Source organism: Atractosteus spatula, chromosome 6 (genome assembly GCF_055471065.1).
Source record: "Atractosteus spatula isolate fAtrSpa1 chromosome 6, fAtrSpa1.hap1, whole genome shotgun sequence".
Lineage (NCBI taxonomy): Eukaryota > Metazoa > Chordata > Actinopteri > Semionotiformes > Lepisosteidae > Atractosteus > Atractosteus spatula.
In genome coordinates, this window is record NC_142711.1 from 52,221,014 (window position 1) to 52,243,234 (window position 22,221).

Sequence of the window (22,221 nt, forward strand, 5' to 3'; positions counted from 1 at the left end):
AAGAATGAAGAAGTATGCATAAAAGAACATACTCCTACACACACTGATGACAGCAAGAAGGGTTGTGCACACACAGTCCTTGATTCCTTAGTTATTAGATCTCTTCCATCTTGACAGGCACTGCATCATTTTGCTGTTGAGAACTATGTTACTCTACAACTGCATGTCTTCACAAAAATCTGCAGGTTGTCTGTAACACTGAGGATCGCTCTTAAGCCTGCCCATAATAATGGAATTATTTGACAAGTGAGGTTCTCTTTGGCTAATGAGAACACTTGAATATGCTGCAAAAGTACTGTTGCACTCCAGAGACTGCTATACAGTGTCCATCAGCACCAGGCATCTCACAAGAATAATGCCAAGCTGGTGGAATAACCACAGCAATAATGAACAAAGTAACTTTGAATTGTGCTTATTTGAGTTGTAAAGGGTCATCTTATAGGTTTACAATTCAGAAATTGTAGTTTTGGATTGGAGCTTATTAGACTGCAGAACCCCATCGGAGTTAGTGAGAAACCTCAATAGCTATATTACATTTAATATGTTTGTAGTAGGATGGAATAACCATGTTTAATTTGCTTTCTGTCATGTGTTTCTTCTTGCTGCTGCTGTACTATAGCACTTGCACAACTGAGGGCTGGTTGTTTCAGAGAACATTTCATGATCACTCTAAATTTAATACCAAAAGCGAGATTGTTATGAATGTATAAATAGAAATGCATAAAGACATGAATCTTTCTGATCTTGACTTCAATATTTAACAATACATAAGTCATCGGATCACTTGAACTTGAATATTGCTTTCAGTCTGAGCTTTGCAGCAGAATATGTGCAGCAAGTATAAATTCAAACATCTGTAATAACCTACAGTACATGATTCAGAGCAGAGCACATTAGAGTTCTCCCAAATGTTTGTTGTCCTTTAAAATAACTCTACTTTCTTTCAGTAGTTTGATGGAGTTGAATATAGAAAGTATACAGTATACAGTATAAGGAAATTCTTGTAAATGTTTGATTTTATGGACTCCTTCTTGGTAAAATGCCAACTCTATGTCAGACAAAACACAGTACTGCATATTAACAGGATTTACCATGTTTGGGATGCTTATGGATGCAATAAAAAGTATCCATTTGCAAGTATCAAAGTATCCATGCACCTGTAATTTAGACACTTAATTCCACACATTTTTATATTCTTCCACTTTCTACTGTGTTTTTAGCTTTATCCATAATTTTGTTTTCATTTTTCAGCTTTGTGGGAAACACTGAAATTGACGTTGATATCAAAAGATACTACTGCAGAGCTGGCATCAAAAGCATACAGGTAAAATTATTTTATTTTTTTTAGTATTAAAGAACTCAAAGGTGCAACACAATAGCACATAATATGGAGTCGAAGCAAAATGTGGGGGTGGGATGCAAAAATCACAAGAAAAATGAAATTCCACAGGTTTTGAGGTTTTCCACAGGTATTTATTGAAATGGTAGGTCTTTAAGCACATTTTCCAACTGTTGGCAGTTGTAGAGTCTCCAAAGGATTTTAAAAGAATTCCAAAGCCATGGTGCTCTACGTGACAAGACTCTGCAGACCTCTAGTTGAGTAGAGTAAGAAGGTCACAATCAGCAGATGTACTGTAGGATTAAGATCCAGACAATACTCATGCAGCAACTCCATAGCTAGACTGTTCAGTGCCTTTGTAAATAAACAGTCCACTCTAAATTTCACAGGCAGCCAGTGCAGTTTAAAGAGGATAGGAGTTCTTCGAGTGTTTAAAATCTGAGTTTTACCCAGTGCTATTAAAATGAAAACAATCGAAGTGTACAGGGTAAAAAGAGTTTTTAAAGAGTGAGCAAAAAAAAAAATCAAGGCCTTAATTTAGGTATTTGAGGAGTTTTGTGTATGTGTTCTTTTTTGATATACTGTATGTTTTTGTATAAGAATGTTGACATGTTGAGTGTGTTTCTTACTGAGAAAAAGCCCATGAATTAGTCTCTCAGTACCTGTGGAATAAAGTGCACAGCTGAACCAAGCTAAGATAGAAGGCTTTGTATTTTTATTGATCTGAGGCTTTGTTCACCGTCATCATCAAACTGTAAAACGCCTTTGCATTGCAAGATCAATACTGGTCACTGAATTCCTGCTGCAAACAGCAGTTTTGTTAAGTACAGCTGTGTACATCTCATCCAGTTTCATGGTCAGAACATGTATTATTTCTGCCTTCATATTGTTGGCATTTGTTTCACATTTTTTAATGCCTGAAAGTCCTTAGTTTTCTTAACTATAGTATATGTGCTACGATCATGTTTGACATCAGGATGTATCTACTCTCCTGATGGATAAATAACTATTAGTATTAGCTTGAGCACCAAAATAGAAAGAGGTTTGATATTCTGGCCATTTGACAGTGATTCAATCAGTAAGGCCTTTCCTTCAGTGCATATATACAGTGTTTTACACTAACACTGAGAACTAAAAGCAAATATGTTTTCATTTCATATTTTTTATTAGATTTTTTTGCAATGTTTTATTGTCTCTTTCTCCGTCTTGAGCTAGTACATTTAACAGAGTGATTGCACTACATTTTTTGTTGATTTTGTTTAACGACCATTGATGTTTAGAAATTCCAGCATTCCCAACGAACACTTCTGACAGTTCAGCTGATTTAGATATTGATCTCTATAATGCTGACCTCCAGACTTGCTGACATCATAAACTCCAGTCAGATAATGCTGCTGAACTAGCGTCATTCCTGGTTCTTCATGACTTGCATTGTTCTAAAGACCAACTGGAGGCCACATTCAATTACTGCTTAATTACACTTGGAGATCAATCAGTAAACACCTGTCAAGAATGTGTTTTGTAGATCCTGACTGTGCATTCTAGCTAGAACAGATTAAATTGGTTAATGTGCACTGAGATTAGTTCATTTATCAGAAATTGCTAAAGGTTGTTTTTAAAGGTTTTCAAACATACCTTTGAAAACTTTTAAAGGTCTTCTCTGAAATGAGTGTTTGTGGCAACACACTCTGCCTGATACCTGTGTATCTTTAATAAAGATACCTGTATTGAATCAAATATTGGTAACGGATGCCACACACAGACCTGTGGTGTGGTATTTATAATGCATCCTGTCTTCGGTTTCTCTCGCTTTCTATAAGAATAACAGCCCACAAAGGTTGGCTTCCTCTTTTAGTTCTGCAAATTCATTTTAATCCATACCTGAACACTTTATGGTCTATACTGTTCGTCGAAGAATGTGACTTTTCTCATTTTGTTTCTGATCAATGTAATTTGTTTGTTGAAACCAAAATCCATGTACCCATCTCCATTATGTCACACAAGTAACAACAATATATTAAAACACATTTTTAGCAGTATTTTTGCTCTAAGAAGAAAACTAGTTTGACATTTCTCTTTGCTCTGTTCATGTGGCCTTGCAATCCAACATGGACTTCAGCATGTTGTTTTATTTCTATATGGGGAAATGACCTTGGAAAATAACCTTTGCATTAGTTGCATACAGATGGTAATAATAAAGACGAGTACTGTTCTATTTGTTTCTTTCTTATAATACAGTTCAAGGGAAGAAATATGGGCAGTAAAGTAAAGAATGGCAGATTCTTTTCTGTGCAAATTAAATGGAATGGAAGCAATGGCACATCAGAATGGAATGGCAAATAGGCACCAATTATTACGCCCTTGAAATGACTCACTTTTCTAATTCCCTCACTGGAACATTTCATTTATCTTGAATTAGGAATTACTTACTAAAGGACATTGTTAGGATAGTAGAATCAGCTGCTGTCCCAAAATAATTGAATTGTTGCTTTTATAGTACAGATTGCTCTTTAATGAGTTTGACCTGTTCCCCTAAATTCAGTAATAAAATTCAGCAATAAAATTCAGTTTCAGAAAAATAGAAGTATGTTTTAGAAAAAGAATTGTAATGTTTAATAAGCTCCAAAATTCAGCTATTGGCCATAAAAGACCTCCGTAGTCACTTATTTTTTTAAAATGAAGAACAGTAAGGGATTGAATGGCTATTGTGAGTTGTAGTACAAATCACTCTTTCACTGTTGACCAGCACAAATAAAAATGTTAATTTGTGTTCATAGCAGGCCTTGGAAATGTAGAAGTATTCAAACATTATTCATTTATATATACCCACATAGAAGAAGAAGTTTTGTTTTCTGTGTATCTCTGGGTGACAGAGAATCTTGTCAGGTTTCAGAAGCTAAAGAGAAGATGGCAGGTGACATTACTTTTTTAAGACCAAGAAGGAAATCAGGCCTTGTACAGTTAATGAATTGTGAAGGTTTTTTACTTTAGAAAAATAAATACATTTAGAAAAAAAATCGCAAATGATAATTTTATAGAGCAAAACCCATACACTACACAAATGCTATTAGTGCTTGCCACAGAAAATACCAGTACAAAGCTTGAGTTAAATTGTAAATGTTTCATCTTTATTTTTATTTTAATACTTCTAGCTTCATGGGGTAATGAGAGTTGTTATGGACCCCCTGCTTGGAGACATGCCTTTGATTGGAGCTCTTTCCATCTTCTTTCTAAAGAAGCCTGTAAGTAAATTGCTTTCCTTATTTCCTGAAGTTATTTTATACTGCTGTGCTGTGACTTAACTGAGTTCAGTTAGGGCTGCCAGTATTTACATTTCCTATCAATATCGCCTTCACCATTAATAAGCTTTAGAAATGCAGTGCCAGATTCTCAATAACTTTATCAAATCTAAAGGTTTTGACATTAGAAAACAGGATTTTTGATAAGGTTTGAATGGTCGTGTGAGGCTTTTAGTCACATGGTGCATTCAAGAAGTGTACCATTGTGCAAGTGAGCAGTATTGGCCAGAACACGGCATAACAAAATGGCTTATTTGACCATAGCAGTGGGTCAGTGATTGATATTTTTTCCAGATTGGTACCATGTCTTTAGTGAATCAAGCATTATTATATTCTAATGTATTTCTGTAAAAAATAGAGCAGAGCTTTCCAAATGCTTGGAAATAACATTATTCAAACCATGCAAATCAAGAGCATGATATACAACACTTCTACCAGAACTGAAATATTGCTAACCCTTTGCAGACCACACATACTGGACAAGTACAGTTTCTGTTTTAGGAGATCAATTAATATCCTGAAAGCATAATTCATACAGTGAACTATAAAAAACTAGCTAAAAAACAAATACAAAATATACATACAAAAGAAAAGCAAAAAGAATGTGTGGAGGTCACACAGTGAAGTGAAATACTGTAATTTATTGCTAATTAAGGCGAGTAAGGGTGATAGTTGTAGTTTCTTCTAGGTACTTGTTTTCACAGATGATTACAGTCTTTTGCTCAGGTATGGTGCTCAGGATTCCTCACCTTTCACCCAGCTTCGTACAATAGACTTTTGTGATTGTATATAGACCCAAATGCAAAAGATTTGTGCCTGAAAACAGTAAACTGGGAATCTTTCTATCACTAGATACTCCCAAAATATCAATACCAACGAAATAATGGTTTGTTTGTTCAACGCCTTAGATGTTTTGCCAGTGGAAATTCCAATGCCTTAAATGGCTGTTAAATTAGGCTATTTGTTCCATCGTTTTTTAAACCTTCATAATGTAAACTATGCTTTTTAAAAATAAAATCAAAGGAGTACTATAAACATAGACGTAGGAGGCTCCAACAGACAAAATAACTTGACAAAAACAGTTTTTCTTCTAGAGTTGCAGGCTGTAGGAGAATGTAGTTTTGAGGAGTGTTTCATGAAATGGTCACTTGTTAAATAATCTCTCAGTTTAACACACAGCCATGTTATTAGGGTTATTTGAAATGCAACTCCATGCTTTTAATGTAGTCTGTTATAATGCAGTAAACATTCTTGTTTTTTGTAATACTACAGTACATACATACAGTATGCTTATATACATACTGTGACGTACAGTATGTGTAGAAATAACTTTATGCTGAAAGCATAGCTTTGGTCATTTTTACTACTATAAGTTTCATTTTAGACTTCCTACACATGGACCTGTTTGGGAAGTTTCAATTTATGACCCCACTTCTAAACTAATCAAGAGTTTACTGCTGGTCAAGAAATTAAACTAGTAAGAAAGGACAAGAACACATTTGTTCAGACTGGGACATTTGCAGCACTAAGCTGTGTGAATTTCATTCTGAAATGCACAAATATTTTGTAGGTGTTATTTTCACATTTTTATCATAACCCATCAAAAATATTTTGCCCATAAATTCTAACTTATTTTTTGCATGATTAATATTTTAAAGGGTATTGCAAACAGTTAATGGACATATGTTTTATTCCCACAAGTGCTTTGAGTTTTAAGATGCTATATAATACAAAGTTAGAATTATCAACACTATCCTCTGCAGTCCTTTTGTAGACAAAATGGTTCAATTTGTATATAATAAGTTCCAGGATTGTGCTGCTCCTGTATCCTTTTATCCTTCCCTCACAATACCAGTTCAAAATGTCTAATTATGTATTCTACATTTTTTTAACACAAAAGGTGGTGGTGAGAGTCTGCAATAAAAAAAAAAAACATCCATGTTGTCAAAATCAATGCTACTGCTTCTTTCAAGAAGTGGCCGTTTGAGATGCTGGGATCCATTAGTTGCTTTAACAAGTTGCTGAAATGAACTGGTTGCATCAAATGGATTGCCCTTGTTTGCAGACTGGTTCTTGTGTTTAGAATATTTTTTCGGCTCATTATTGTTTCATGACCCTTAGCAAACTACATCTGGCTAGTGACTATATAAGGCAAAAATCTGTGTCTGGGAACTAGGAAGAAATGTGACTTTCACTTTGTTGTGGTTACGCTTCTCTGTTTAAATGTCTTTTGTGCTGAAGCTGTTTCCAACCCCCCTTGACAGTTTGTATGCAGTGGCAAGCTGTCTGCTTTAGACAATAGACCTTTGACCCTTTTTTTTTTCATTGAGTAATTCTCACAGAATTTTTTTCCTTAAGTCTTTTCTGTGTATTTTTCATTGATTTGCAGTTTCATTCCATACTTTTAAAATGTATTGTACCTATATAAGGTTATGAGAGCAAACATTTCCTTTATTCTTTGAAAGTCCTTTTGTTCAAATCTGTAAATCGAGACCACAGTTTTACTGTACCTGTGCGTGACTGCTTTCAGCTCGTGTCTTTCGGAAGCATGAAAGATTGAAGTGTCCCAACAGATGTGGCTTTATCTGAAAGAAAGTTCACACATATAATGTGTGCCATGTTTGAAGACAGACAGGCTCCATCAAGGTTTTATGTTAGTGTAGTTTTAAAAATATCTGAACTTTGCTGTGTGCCTGTTCCTTAGAGGGTAATCCTCATAGTTGAAAGATACTGTCTGTATATTTGTATAACAAGGCACTGGAAATGGCACAAGGCTTTTGCCAAATGAACAGGATATACAGAATGGCCTCCTCGCATTTGTAGACTTTCTTATGTTCTTATTTCACTTTGTGTTTAGCACATTTGATTCAAAACTCAGCAAAAGTTGATATTTTTATCAAATTGAGAGCTCTCCATAACCTTGTAGACAGATCTCTGCCTGAATACAAATGCCCACTTGATGCAGTAATGCAAAAACAATTTGTTCTATAAAAATGAGCACCATGTTTAAAAGCACTTCAGTGTGCTAGCTACTCTCCTTTATAACTCCTACAATGGCTGTATAATATTGATATTGATTTCAGAGTGGAGGAACCACTGCTTTAAAAAAAAGCAATACTAAATTGTGAGTGATGATTCAGCCTGCCAGCTTTGAATTTCCTTCCTGTAGAGTTGCATCTTATCTCGCCTTATTTATTTTTCTTTTCCTTAGTCGTATTATACATTCTGTGTTCCTGTCTGATTGTCTGTTCACCACAACAGTCTGAGCTTATTGTATGATACATTTTTAATGATGAAACAAGAATAATTTCATTTTACTAATAAAAGGAAAACATACAAAAAAATATTTAAGTGTGATATAAGTTGGGAAAAGTTCATTTTAAAAATCAGTCCATTTCAGTTCCAAGTTACCTGTGCTTTTATTAATAAGATATTATGGGACTTTACTGTCAATGCATTACTTTACATTAGTCTCCGTACACACACTACAAAGATCACCAAAATCGATTATTTCTTATTTTTATTTCCCACTTCCATTTCTCCCATTTTTAAAAAGTAATCTTTTTCAGTTCTCATGTTTTTTTTTTAAAAAAAACAACCTTCTCCAGCTGCCATCATTTTACTGTTCACATTCTAGTTACATATATGTTGCATTTTTTGGGGGGGGGGTAGCTTTTTTATCTTCAGCATTAAAGTCCTGTTTAAACTCCTGATGTTTCCTGCACATTTGCTCATGATTGGATTGCACACAACCTCTGCCCTTGCAGCTGACATCTCACACGGCTTCTTATCTGATTGAAGGGAGTTGCGCACTTTCGAGCAGCATTTTACTTCTTGTGAAGTCAGCTGTGCTGGCACACCATTGTGTACTCTTCTTAATAATTTTACTGAAATAATTAAATCATACCGGTTGATGGCTCCAATGAGAGGTTTTTACATGATTGTAAACCCTGTGGTTAAACTTGTCTCTAAACAAACTCTAAAAACCATGCACAACAGCTGGCAGACACCCACTATTACTGTTGCTCAATGGTATATGCTTTTGTTTCCATCTGTATTCATAAGTGTTCCTGAGCTATGGATTTTATAGAACTGGTAGTAAAAAGTGGATGGGGAAATTTTCAGTTTTTACAACCCTGATACAGTAATTCACATGGAAGATTCTTTTAATTTTGTTGCAGAGTATCACTGTGAAGGTCTTACATGTTTACTAGATTCCTACACAACACATGTTTAAGGAGGTTCTGTTTTCTTTTTAAACTGTAAACTGCCCACTGAATTTCCATGCCAAAAAAGGCCTAACGGTTCCACTTTTAATTCAGCTGGTCCAATGGATATCGCCTCTTATAGACAAAACAGATGAAATGAAACCTTAATGACCACAATTTAGGGTTTTCCATTATAAAGTACAGTGATTTATAGATCTTTCAAATTAATTTTGGCAGGCAATGGTATTCTGTAAGCAGAGAAAACCTTAAAAGCCATGACCAGCCCAATTGACATCAACTTTTGGGGGTCTGGTTGGCTCTTATCAGACCATAACATCCATACGGGAGGAGGGTGGGGGGTGGGAGTGGAAATTGGCCCAGATCTCTGCTTTTAAATATGGTGCCCCTCGCTAAGTCAAAGGGAATTGTAGGAATAAACTTTTAAGAATGGGAATTCAGTTTAGTCTGTTTGCTGGATATATGATTTGTTGTATTAATTAAAAGGATATTTAATGCCTAGATATTCATCACCAGCACCAGCTTGGAAGGGCTGTTGACCACATAGATGAGATACATGTACAAACTCTTTACTCATAATTACTCATAATAAGCTGATCACCGGGACTTCCAAGCTGTGGCATGTGACTGCTCAGAATCCTGCTCTGCGTGCACTGTTCTTACTCTGAATTTGAAACTGCCCTGTCACTTTATTTGTCTGCCTTGTTGCCTTGCCAACTGTCAGGACAGACCCTTATCTCTGCCTTCTATGGGCAGAACTCTTGTAACTTTGGTGCTTTTATGGGCAAAAGTATGACTCACGCCTGTGAAGTTCGGATTAATGTGAACGTCTTTGCAAAATTATGTATAATTATTATATCCATCTGGAATTTACATTTATTAATGCTAGTAAACAAATGTTTGTGGTTCTTTTCAAAATTATCCTTTTATACACATTGAAAATTTACATTATCCTTTGCAGTGTCTTTTCATGTATTTTTTTCTGATACTTTGGAAAGTATGTTAGTAATAAAGATCAGAACAGGTAGTTATGAGAATGAAAAAGTTTTTGCTCTGAAAGCTTAAACATTTAACATCCATGATGCACACATTGAAGACATTTTCATGCAGGTCAAGCTCATGCAGGAAAAACAATTCTATAATGTTTTTATAGTGACGGTTAAAACATTCAGTCATCTGTCAGTTAGAGCTGTTCATTTAGTGAGTCAACACAGATGAGAATTGAAATAAATATGGAACATTCAGTGGGATGTGTATAGCTTAATCTTTCATATTTTCATAATTATTAAAAATCTATATCCGTGTTTGTCAAAATCGAAGACTGGGGGGGGGGGGGGGTTGGGTTTGTATCACAAACTTTAAGAGATCCTCCAATGTTAACTGCAATGTCTGCCTTTAACATTATTAGTGATGGGTATGTCAGTTCTCCTGTACAGTCGTTATTATTAGAAAGGCCTGTAAGGTTTGCTTGTCTGTGTGGATGACATTGCTTCCCAGCATCTAATCAGATGGCTCAAGAAGAACGTATTATGTGGAAGGAGTGTTTTTTAGGACAGTTTATCTCCAGCAACCTAAGGCTGCATCGATTGTTTTAGGGAATTCTCTTTTTAGTTATACAGTGTAATGTCTGTATAATGTCAGTATACTGTACTGTATAATGTCCCTCCAGACCAGTGGTTAATTGCATCTAAAAATGTGCAGAAACAAATCATATTGTTGTTTTATGAGCTTCAGTAGCTATATTACAGTATCTACAGTTTTTTACATTAGTAGATCTTGTGGACTAAACCCTTGTGAAAATCATCAGAGGTAATGACATTTTGAATGTCCTATAACGTCAGTATATTGACATTATGCTATATGGGGGACGCCAACCTCTAGGATTTTTTTTTCACACGTCTTAAGTACAGCTTTCAGACAAATCGTTGCAGGAGAATTGAGGTGTGTTAGCCACACCAACTCATTAACAGCTGCTCATTCCTCTTCAAATATTTAACCTCCCATAATTATCTCACTTTTAGCACAATTGAGATCCTTGACTGAAAAAAAAATCCTTCCTTTTACTATCATATCAAGTGCAGATTGCTGTTTGGTGTGATATTTTTTTTTTGTTTTGGTGCAGGATGGCGCAGACGTCTGCCTTTGCTTTCATTGATATCCTCGTGTCAGTGCACTCGCCTCCAGTGTGCTCTTCAGCCTGCCTTCCAGGCATTCCTCACCCCCAATGCTTGATATTCCTAAGCTCCTCTTGAATTCCTTTCTTATTACCTGTTTAATGAACATTTCTGGCATTTTTTCTGTGTTCTGTGTCTATGCAGTCCAGGTTTCGATTTGATTCATCATTGTACTGTGTAACCAGTCTTGCTGTCTTAGACTTCATGCCACTTTCTCCCTTGAGCCTCTTAGCTGTTAATTGGCCCTGCGGAGTTTCTTGTCTTCCACCATTTTCACAGTTGCTGACTAGGCATGTCATTCATTTTAAGAGTGACTTGCTTTAAGACAAGCTAAGAAGCAGAATACCATGCCATGGGCCGCTTTAACAGGAATTAGGATGTGTGTTTTCATGTCAATATATGATTAAGGTGAGGAACTGCAACTTGGAAAAATACGTACACTGTAGAATATCAACAATATGTAAATATAAGGTACTTTATTTTCGTGAGCTTATTACTGAATAATTTGCCTTCCAAATCCCATTTTGAATGAACCATTTTCTGCATCATGTTACTGTATATGTTAACGATTATTTATTTTCTTCATAAAGCACTGATAAAACTGTTTTGTTTTGCTTGGAAAGTGCTAATGTGCCCCTTAACTGCTGTTCCTGTGGATACAAATCTTGGCAGCAGTTCTGAGGATGAGTCATTGGAGCACAGCTGCAATTTTTCACTATGCCAGCCAGCCTGGCAACTGGAACAACTTTTAACTTATTACAACAGCTAAGGAGTAGAGTGTACCATCCCTGTTTGTTTTTTAACAGAAAATAAGTTAACCATTGTGAAACCTCATTCTTGAATTTTTTGGACGAGAGAGAGTCTAACAGGTGTTATGTCTCCTGTGATTTTCATAAAATATTTGCCAAGGAGGTAGTACGCTGTTGTGAAAAAAAATGTTGTGGCTACCGTAAATACAATGTGTAAATTTACCTCCCAAGTGTGGCCAAGTGGTTTTTAAATTGTATTGCTTCATAGACAACAGACCTGTTTCAGGTATGGATTTGAGTACACTGCCAATACTCTACTCCTGCTGTTTGGAGTGGAACCAGTCATGGAGTCCTATTTGGGTCATAATTTAAAACCTGACACAACAACTGTTAATTGGAACCTGACTCCACTCAGAAACGTTTGAAACCCTTTGATGTCTGACTCAGAATATTTAAGAAAAAATGTTTTTAGTTTTTTAGTCTAAATGACCAGGTTTTCTTCTCTGTGATAACAGAATACTTTTCACTAGATTTTTTTTTATTTACGACTAATTCCTTTCTATGGAAATCAATATTTTTTTTTTAATTGAGAGTAACTGCCCGGGGTTAGCCTCAACAGTGAAATGGCCTCATTCTAATGGAGCTCTAGAGAAAAGACCTGGAGTGGAAAACTCATCTCCACAGCTGGGTATTGCATATCAACTAGTTGCCCTACTGTAAAGGCAGAAAGAGGGTGAATCAATTAATCCAGTAAGGGCAACAGACATGTAGTCTGTAAACATCACTGTGAGTCACTAGGCCAGTACCAGTCACACCATCTGCAGTTCTGGAAATGCTGTTACTTTCCATTCCTACTCTCCTGCGGTCTAAAGAAATCATTTCAAGATGTTGCAAATCTGTGGATGAATTTACAGTGTTCTTGATCATCCTTTGCGTAGCTTGAGTAATCAAGAAGATGGATTCCAAAGCAAATGACTAAAAAAAATGGGCCTATTGCTCTTTTTTAGAAAGTCAGTCTGGAAATGTAAATATTTGAACCATTTTTCATTAAATATACTGTAGCTTGTTCATCCATTATATTGAATTTATGCTTTATTACAAAGTATACCCCTTACATTTCAAAACTTATTTTAGAAATTCAGCGAACATACCCAACAAAAGCAGTACAAAACAGTCAAATCTGTTAAGGGTCTCTACTGAATAACTTTATATTTCTGGGGGCAGGTGTTCTGCAAAGGCAAATTTTCTTTTACAGTTGTTCGGTGAAAGCACAGGTTTCACTTTATTGCTGTGGAACTGTTGTTTTGAAAGAATAAGGGTTTATTATTTAGCTTTCTTGTAAGTTATTTCTACAGTGAGAATGGGCAGCGATTCTATTGCTATACAAAGTTTGCTTTCCTTATATTTATATTACAGAAATAATCACTTCAGTCTTTTCTTTGAGGCAAGAGCACTAAATTTTCTTGCAGAAAGTTTATAGATCCTTTCCAGTTTTAACTTGAACAAAATGCATACTGTATGTTTAAGGTGATGCATACAGTATATTGTTGTGGTCACACTTAGACATTTTGGGAATCTGTGCTTTGTTGTACAGTTATCTGTACTGCACTGGTAATTATTCTGACGTGTGGATTTTACAGCTTTCCTACTAATAATTAGCTTCTCTAAATATCAAGGGTACATAACTGTATTGATTTCCAAATGAAAGCATTTGGCTGTAAAAAAATCAAATATCTTTGAGTATCTACGACTGATTTCAATTTTATAAAAGGTAATGTGAAAAATGCAGCATGAAAGCTTAATTACTTGTAGTAAAGACATTTCTCCTTTATGCACATTACTTTTAGATGGGGGTTTTAAAGAGTCTTTGAAGACTCGTAACAAAATCGTCCCTTAGGCGCAGAAAAACCTCATATCCCTGTGATACTAATAGTATATAAAATGAGCTCTCTTGTTCAGTGGCAGTACTTTAGTAGATCTTTGAATTTGTAACTTTCTTTTTAATATGTTGGACTTTTTCTATCTATTTAAGGTTTTCTATCATTATTGAAAGGGATTATTAAAAACTGGTTCTCCAACCAGAAAAGCAGAAAACTTTAAATTATGATTTTATGGAATCATAATATTATCCTGTTTCAAGTTTCTTGTTCATCCTGTTATGTGCATTTATGGACTCTGTATCAGTGGAGTTGCTTAGTTTCTCTGACTGCTAACTACTGTGAGGAAGCATGTACAGGAAGGAAACTGTGATGGCATGAATAAAAGATTGTTCGTTGATAGTGGTACTGTGGGCTTAATGTACACCTGTTCCCTTGTTTTATATAACTCAAACTTCATTTCCTCCCGGTCTTTATCAGAGGATATGTGTTAATTAGTACAACTTAAATGGGAGCATGACTGGGAGCAACAGCAGCAACCTACAGATCAGACAGAGCACACCGAACATTGAATTGCTTAATTCTGTGATCCATTTTTACTTTTTTTAAGTTTGATAGAAATTTCAGATATTGCAGTGAAAACATTTATGTCATTAAGTCTTATGAGTTAAAGTAGATGTTCTGTCATTCTGCAGAAGCATATTAGTAATGTTAAGATGATCACGTGCTTTCCTCATGTTCTGCATAAAGGGACTTTTGTAACTTTATGATTTCTTGCTCTAATTGCTGGAATCAGTGTGTGTCACAAGTCTGTTATGGATAGATCCTAAAGTCAAGCGAATGGTCTGGCTGCTGTGGACAGAAGCTAAATGATTCCAGAACTATATATCTTTATTCATATACTGTAAGCAAACACAGTCAGACAATGAGACAATAAGGAACAAGTGCTGTACTGTCTTTATCACTACACTTCCCCAGTCCAGATGCTGTACGTAACCTGCTGTTGAGAGATATTTATATAATGTGATGAACATGGCTTTTAGCATCCTCAGTAACGTTTTGCATGGATTGACAACAATATCAATGATAACATAACATCCTACCTTATTTCTGTCTTTTTAACATCCATCTTCTACTATATCTACCCAACTGGCTCATGTGCTTTTTGTGAAGCATCCAAGCAAAAGCCAGGGTTAGATGAAACACAATGCTACAATTTCTGAAGCTCTCGAATTTGGCCCACGACATAAATACACAATGTATACAGTGCCTACACAGTACGTACAGTAAATCATTTGTAATTTAGCGAAAAGGGACCTAGTTGGAAGGTGGTGAATGCTTCTGCAAGACACTATACAATGCACAAGATTCTTGCATTATATCTGATGTTTATCTTGGAAATTAGCCTTCTGAACTTGTTTGCTGAATTGGGTTACTCCTCATTCTGATCGTGTGATGTTTGCTGTGAATTGTTGTGACAGCTGTACAATTACAAAAAGTGAATAAGAGTATCTAATGAAATGAAAGTCAGTAAAAGCCAGGTAGAACTCTTTAAGTCTCTAATTTTGTATGTGTATAAAAAATAGGATTTGGATGGATGACATAACTTTGTGAGGGTGGTTTCATAAAACACAGAACAGCGCTAAGTATCAAGTATGTGGATTACTGATGTGTGTTTACATATTGATTTATCCTTAGACCAAAAAGTTTACGTCCTACTTGCAAGTTAACATGTAACAGTGTGTATGTGGTAACTGCTGGTTTTAGACGTGTATTAGCCAAACCTAGAAAAGCCTCAATTTCATTTAGCAAAAATAAAGAGAAGGAAAGTGGCAATTTTTCTAGTCAATTTGCACAGAGAAAATTTTCATAAAATCCCAAGCACTTCTCTTAATAAATTTGCTTTCTACCTTATTAGCTCTGCTCCAGAATGGAATGTACATAGTGTGTAAGAAGTAAGGAATCCACCCCACCTCCATCAGACAGACACTTACTGTATGCAAGACCATGAGTTCATTTTTTTAACCAGTTTTTAACCACAAATCTGTGTTTTCTTCGTAATAGCTTATCTTTACATTTTCTTTGAGAGTTACAAATCTGATTCAGAGCACTGGGAAATATTTGCTTCGGTTTTATTGATCTTTTTTGCAATAGGCGGGGAGGAATTAAAGGAAAAGTGTAAGATGTGTACATTTATTTTCATTAATTAATGACTTCCATGTGTGAGTTGGTATCTTTTTTTGTGGTGTATTAAGGTGGCTCTCAGTTGAAATAGCTACTGCCCTTTCCTTACCTTCCGGAATATTGTTAACTTGGAATGTCGCCTTTCCATTATGTCAAAACCTCACCTTTTGGTATTCTACGAATGTTGCTGAATTTGGTATTTCAGAAACGTTCTCTCTTCCTTTGGCTGTGGTAAATGTATTGATTTTCTAACCAGGTCATTATAATAAAACAACTGGGGGACACTAAGGTAGTTCCCATTGCTGTATGTTATTGATTTTCAGCATTCAATCACCGTATCCTGTATAATAATGGACTTTGCTTTCTTCTGCAGCTGCTGGACATTAACTGGACAGGCCTCACAAATATGTTGGACATTCCTGGATTAAAGTAAGTGAGCAATCAAAGGAAATAAAACAATAGAAGGCAAGCTTACTTTTCTACCATGTATCTCACACCATTCAAGTGTCTTTGCCTTTTGGTCATTACATGCTGTTCTATATCTTTATTACATCTATGGGTTCAGTATACTGCTCACTACAGCATGCAAGCAGGGATGTCAGACTGCAGCTGCCACCATCTGGATATTTTCCAATGCTGTGTTTACTGCTATCGCTCGACCAAGAGTGAGGAAGAATATTGAACTGCTTGCTTACAAAGAACCAGATCTCTCGTGTATTCAGGTGGCTGATTATCACTGATCACTGCTCCCTCTGCTTCTCCAAGTAGTAATAGTATATGACATAGTTTAATATTTAATCGCAATATTGATTAAATAAATGCTTTTGGGCAAAAATGCCGATTCACCTGCAGATCTGATTTACTGTCAGCTGTTCAAAGTCTGTTGAAAGCTGTATTCACTTGTGTGTTTTGGGGAAAAACATTTCCTTACTTCAGTACGTCTTTTTGAGGAGCAGTGCATACATATGAGGAGTACAGTGCATGATCAGGTTTGTAAAACCCTTAGATTACTCTGTAGTCATGTATATTTTATACCTAAAACATACTTTATTTAAAACATCTTCATTAAAGTCTTAATAAAGTATTAAGATATTCTGGTTAATGTAATTAACACATTGATTTAACAGTAACTAACCTTATGATTAAGTGTGTGAACCCTTAGATTCAGTAACTGCTGACGCCTTCTTCAGCAGCAGTAAATGACCTCTACTAGGCTGGGTGGGTTTCAGCTCTGACAGGAGGGCATGTTGGAGTTTGTTCATTCACCTTTAATCTCCCCATGAAGTTAGGGGGGTGAGAGTGGGTAACCCAATCCAATTGACTTACTGATTTCATAGTGAGTGGATGCAAAATAGAAAATAATGTATGATAAAAAGTACAAACGAATGAAGTGTTTGAACTAAAGATTTCTCCGAGACAAAACTGGGTGATGCAGCAAGACCGGCAAGACAGTGGTCCTAAACATGCAAGCATATCTACATCAGAATGACTGAAGTGAAAGCCCAGTCCAAAATGCCACTGAAATGTTTTGGCAGGACCTGAAATGAGCTGTTCATGCAAAGAAACTTTTAAATGTCACCGACCTGCAGCAGTTTTATAAGCAAAAATAGGCCTAAATTCATTAAAGGCAATGCAAGAGAATGGTAAACAGTGACAGGAAACATCTGATACTTTCATTAAATGTTATCAATAAAAAATGAGCTATTTGGCAAATCCTGGTACCCTGTAATAGATATGCTACATCTTTTGTGATATTGATGTACTTGTTAGTAGTTAAGCATGAATTTTTAAAATGCACTTAATACTATGATCCATTCCAGGAATCTTCTTGTATTTGTAATGGTGCCAGTTAATGATGGAAGTTGAGGATTCAGCTACAAATAGTGGACAAACAAAATGGAAATAGCAATGTAAAATCTGTTAATAGGGCGCTGGTCCATGGCAGAATCTACAGCAATCTACTGTAGATGTCTCCATGCTGGGTGCCACACCTTTCTTCCACATGAAAGTCAGTCTTCAATGAATCTTATTCCGCTTCTTCCTGCGAATTTAAACTTGTATCATTGCACATCTCTGTGGAGTTTTTGGCAGACTGTTCTTGATTAAGCTGGATGCTCGTGGCCCAGGTTGAAATTTGCGGTCGGTTGCTCTGCAGTGGCCTGCCTGTTTTGTTCTGTACATGCACTTTGAATTAATGCAACGATATCATCATCATCATCATCATCATCATAAGTATGAATCCAAATATCAGCATCTGCCCACTGTTATTCTTTGCTTCCGATGTCTCCTCCCTTAGTGTCCCATGCTGACATCTTAAGTGTTTCTCATGAACACAGTCATCAGGTTGAGCTGTCTTGGTTTCTTAAGCTCCTGCATAATGTGCACTAACAGTCACCATACTGTATTTTTCTAAGTCACTGAGCTCTCCTTTTTCAGTCATGCTTGCCAGAATTGCAGGCAACCAGGTCTGTCCAGCATTTCATGCGTGATCCTATACATGCTGGGATGTCATTTGCTTCATTAACACATGAGCCTCAGCTGATACTTGGTGTCCCTCGTTTACCCAAGTGTTTCCATTGTTCTGTCTACTACCGGTATTTGTGTTTTGTTCTTTCCAAAATCTGTTGCACTTCCGTTAGTGAACATTGTTACAGTCTGATTAGAAACATGGTGCAGGAGCATATTGATCAGTTTTGTGAGCTAGCAGATTTGTTGCAATTTAACAAGAGTAGGTCGTTAATCCCTCCATTTTTTTCTTTGCTATTTTTGTCTTCTACGTTTAATGACAGGTGTGTCCATAGACAGAATCCTTTGTTACTCAACTGCTGTGCCCCCAAAAGTCAGAGTAAAGTCCCTCTTCAAGAAATGTAGAGCTAGAGAAATATGAGCTTGTTTAGTCAACATCAGACATCCTTGCTTTTATTAAGAGCAAGGCATGTTTATCATTTCAAGGTTCCTCAAGGCAGAAGGGAAAGAAATTTGAAAGATGTAAATCCAACCACATGCTGAAACCCTTTAAACTCTTAGATCACCCTTCACTGTTTAGACGTAAAGTTACTCACCCCACAGTTTCATCATTGTCTCTTTTTATAGAAAATGAGTAACCAGTAAAGCCCAAGAATGTAGTTCTTGTATGTAGTTGTATGTAGTTAAAAGTGAATTTGAGTTGAAAAGCATCACTAGTCCGAAGTGGAAATTAAGAGTGGGTGCATTAGGACTGAAAAGCAGTGAGGACCTCCTTGCTCAGAGACTCTCAGTTATGCGTCATGAACAGATTTTACCAGTTAACAATAGAAGCTGACTCTCTGAGATGAGACCACTGGAATTTGGGATTAACAACTGGATGGAATTGTGGAAATTCCAAATAGTAGCCAGTAAACAAGGAAGGATAGGCCTCTTTTTGTTTGTAGATATTCTTACATCTATTTTTTACTTAGTGATTGTTTTTTAATATCTAATATTTAATTAACTTTTATTTATTTTTAAGTACTGCATTTAGTGAGGACCTGTCAAAATGAATGTAACCTAAGGTGATGACAGCAGACATGGACATTCAAGGTTCCCTTAAATGGAAAAAATCACTAGGTTGTAGAGAAAATCACTGCCCACCCATGTAATTATATCTATAAATGAGCAGGTGGGAGAGAGACAGGAACCTCCCCATGGCGTGATACATTTTTTAAGATATATGAGTTGTTTTATTTTGTTTTTGTATTTCCTGAAGTATTTCCTGAGGATATAGGCACACAATGAATGGGAACTATGCTCTAAAGTGCACTGCAGATCCTTTGTTACCCCCTGTTCCCCTGTAAAATGTAATTGTGAAGGTTATTAGACTATTTACACTATCCATTATGGAATTAAAGTAGTGTTGTTTTGCTTAAATAGATGCAGTAACCACGTTATTTAGTAGTATCAGCATCTAATTGATTTTGTTTTTCTGTTGAGAGATTTTTTTTATTTTGTAATTATTGATCAGGCAGTTGTTTGTGTAGTCAGTCACATCTGAGGTTTGTCCAGTTGGGTTAGTAACAACTAATGGTTCAGTCCAGAAAGAGTGTATTATCTTGTGCTGTATGGTTACCTTCATGCTATGGGATAAATTAATTTAATGAACACCATGCTGGCTTGAATATTAGCTGACAATGCCCTGCATAGGAAGGATATGTTGTTTTTAAAAGGCATAGCTTCTGATAGGTTGCTCAAAAAGTGAACAGGCACAATTGAAATACATTTTGGACCAAAGTAAATTGAACTCCATTGCCTCAATTAAGATTCTCAAACCTGAGTGTCGGGGTCCCAACAGTAACCTTAGTAACACCTGAGATGAGAAGCAGTTTAATTAAAGTGACTGTGTCCATCTCAATCACCGTCTAATTAGCATACGTTGACTTCTCGGTGTCCTCACAGATTCCATGGACTTCCTGGGGAAATGTAGTAATGGAAGCGATGGGAGAAGTATCTTTCACAAGCACAATGTTACAATTTTGTGCTATTGGATAGTTGGGGGGGATGCTCTGCTTCACAAAATCTCCCACTATTCACATTGAAAAGCAATAACACAAAAACTCGCCTATCTTAGGGCTTTAAAATATGGATTAACAGCTAGGCAGTAAATTTCTACCTTCTTGCTCCATTCCTCTTTTATCACTCGAAACAAGTAAAGCACAAGAGTTCCCGATTCATTCCCAGTTGTCTATACGAATATGAATGCGGCATTCAGTACTTTATAATTACGACTCTCATGACTATTGTTCTGGTTAGTGCTCTTTTTGGTTATTTTTAATGTTGAAAATAGACACACCTTCTGCCTTGAAATGTGGCAGTCCTGGTTATTCAAGTACAGTATACGGAAACAGAAACTTAGGTTACCTTGAGGATCCAGTGTTTGCTCCACCCATTACAACAGCCTGTGCATTTATGGCATAATTAGTGTGCATGTGCCTCACGTTTCCTCTGGTACGAGGCCATTTTACACCCAAAATACTGACTTAAGGAAGGGAGGGGATCATCAGGGTGCTCCCTTGTTACAGTATTTCCTGATATTCTTACAGATAGTGTAGTACTCGTCCCATTTTTTTTAAAACTTTGGTGACTTAATTTTTGCCTCTGGACTGAAGTTCACTTATTACAAACTACCAGTGCAACAAAGCAAACATACAATACTGATGACTAAAACACCTACTGTAGGATTTTTATCCAGGAGCCGCTTATAATAATGTACAGTTATGCTATTAATAATACTAAAAAAACAAACTACCTTTTTGAGTCTGTAAAAGCAGAAAAGCATGAACAATATTTTTATGATTGTGTTATACTTTTAGCACTTTATGTTCACTGCAACTGTTAATAGTTGTTGAAATGAAGAAATTTGGTGACGTTTAGAGCTTTGCCTCAAGCAGTGTTCATAACTTTCAAGAAAGGGCGTGTTGCTTAAAAAAAAGCAGTTTCTCTTTAGTTTGCTCATTAAAAGAAACACTGCTTCCCTCTGGTGGACTGAAAAGAAACATGATCTACTGAAGATGTGTTTCAGCTAGGAGTAATTGGTATTTGATACTTTCACAGTTTAAGGATGGATTTTTGGAAAGTAATTCCTATAATGGAAGTTTAGAGGACACCTTTAACTGGTGCTCCAGCATACTGTATCTTGAATGCTCTAAAGCCAGTTGTTCTATTCATCACTGACCTCCTGTTTTAGACTTAATCCATAAGCAAACCTGTTTTTATCTTTCTATTAATAGCAGGTATTTCATGTGCACACTTCATATGTACATTTATATTTAAATGCATTTTTATAAGCATGTATGTTGGCACATTCTGCCTCCAGGAATGCTATTCACTAATTTGTAATACTACAGTATATATTTATTTGATAGTCTTGTTCATCTTGGCAAGTAGTATTTAAGGTTCTAGTAAATGTACCGATTTAAGACAAGGTGTGAACAATTATTTCAGCAGCTGAATAAAGCCCCCGAGTTTGTAGAAATGCATAATCACCCTCTGAACTGGTTATTTAACCTGCCTGTTCTGGAACTGTCTTAGTGACTCGGCAGCAGGTGTTCCTTTACAAGTTGCAAGACTGCAGAAAGAACTTCATGAAAAGAGTTTTTCTAGAACCTACAAATACCACTAATGTACATGTTAACAATAACACAACTGAAAAAAAATTAAAGTGTGCGTTTTCCTATACCTAATACACTGAAAATAATAGAATGTATTAAAAAAACATATGGGACAGTTCTGGGTCATTTTCTTTAGTTTACATAGCAGGAGACACACAAGCATTTGTTATGTTCTGTGTTGCTGTACTGTAAATGCCTCCTACAAAAAGGTCTCCAGTTACATACACAGTTCACGTCATTGCTTTCAAAGC

General features: G+C 36.0%; 1 protein-coding gene across 4 annotated transcripts in view; it reads left to right on the forward strand.

The window, feature by feature from the left end:
* Positions 1 to 22,221, forward strand: part of LOC148833033 (extended synaptotagmin-2-A-like) — a 65,678-nt gene that overhangs the window by 21,294 nt on the left and 22,163 nt on the right. For all 4 annotated transcript variants that reach the window (XM_088918105.1, XM_088918106.1, XM_088918109.1 and 1 more), the window contains exons 5-7: positions 1,252 to 1,324; positions 4,492 to 4,581; positions 16,222 to 16,277. In XM_088918105.1, the coding sequence (XP_088774231.1) occupies positions 1,252 to 1,324; positions 4,492 to 4,581; positions 16,222 to 16,277 (219 nt within the window). The remainder of the gene's footprint in view (positions 1 to 1,251; positions 1,325 to 4,491; positions 4,582 to 16,221; positions 16,278 to 22,221) is intronic.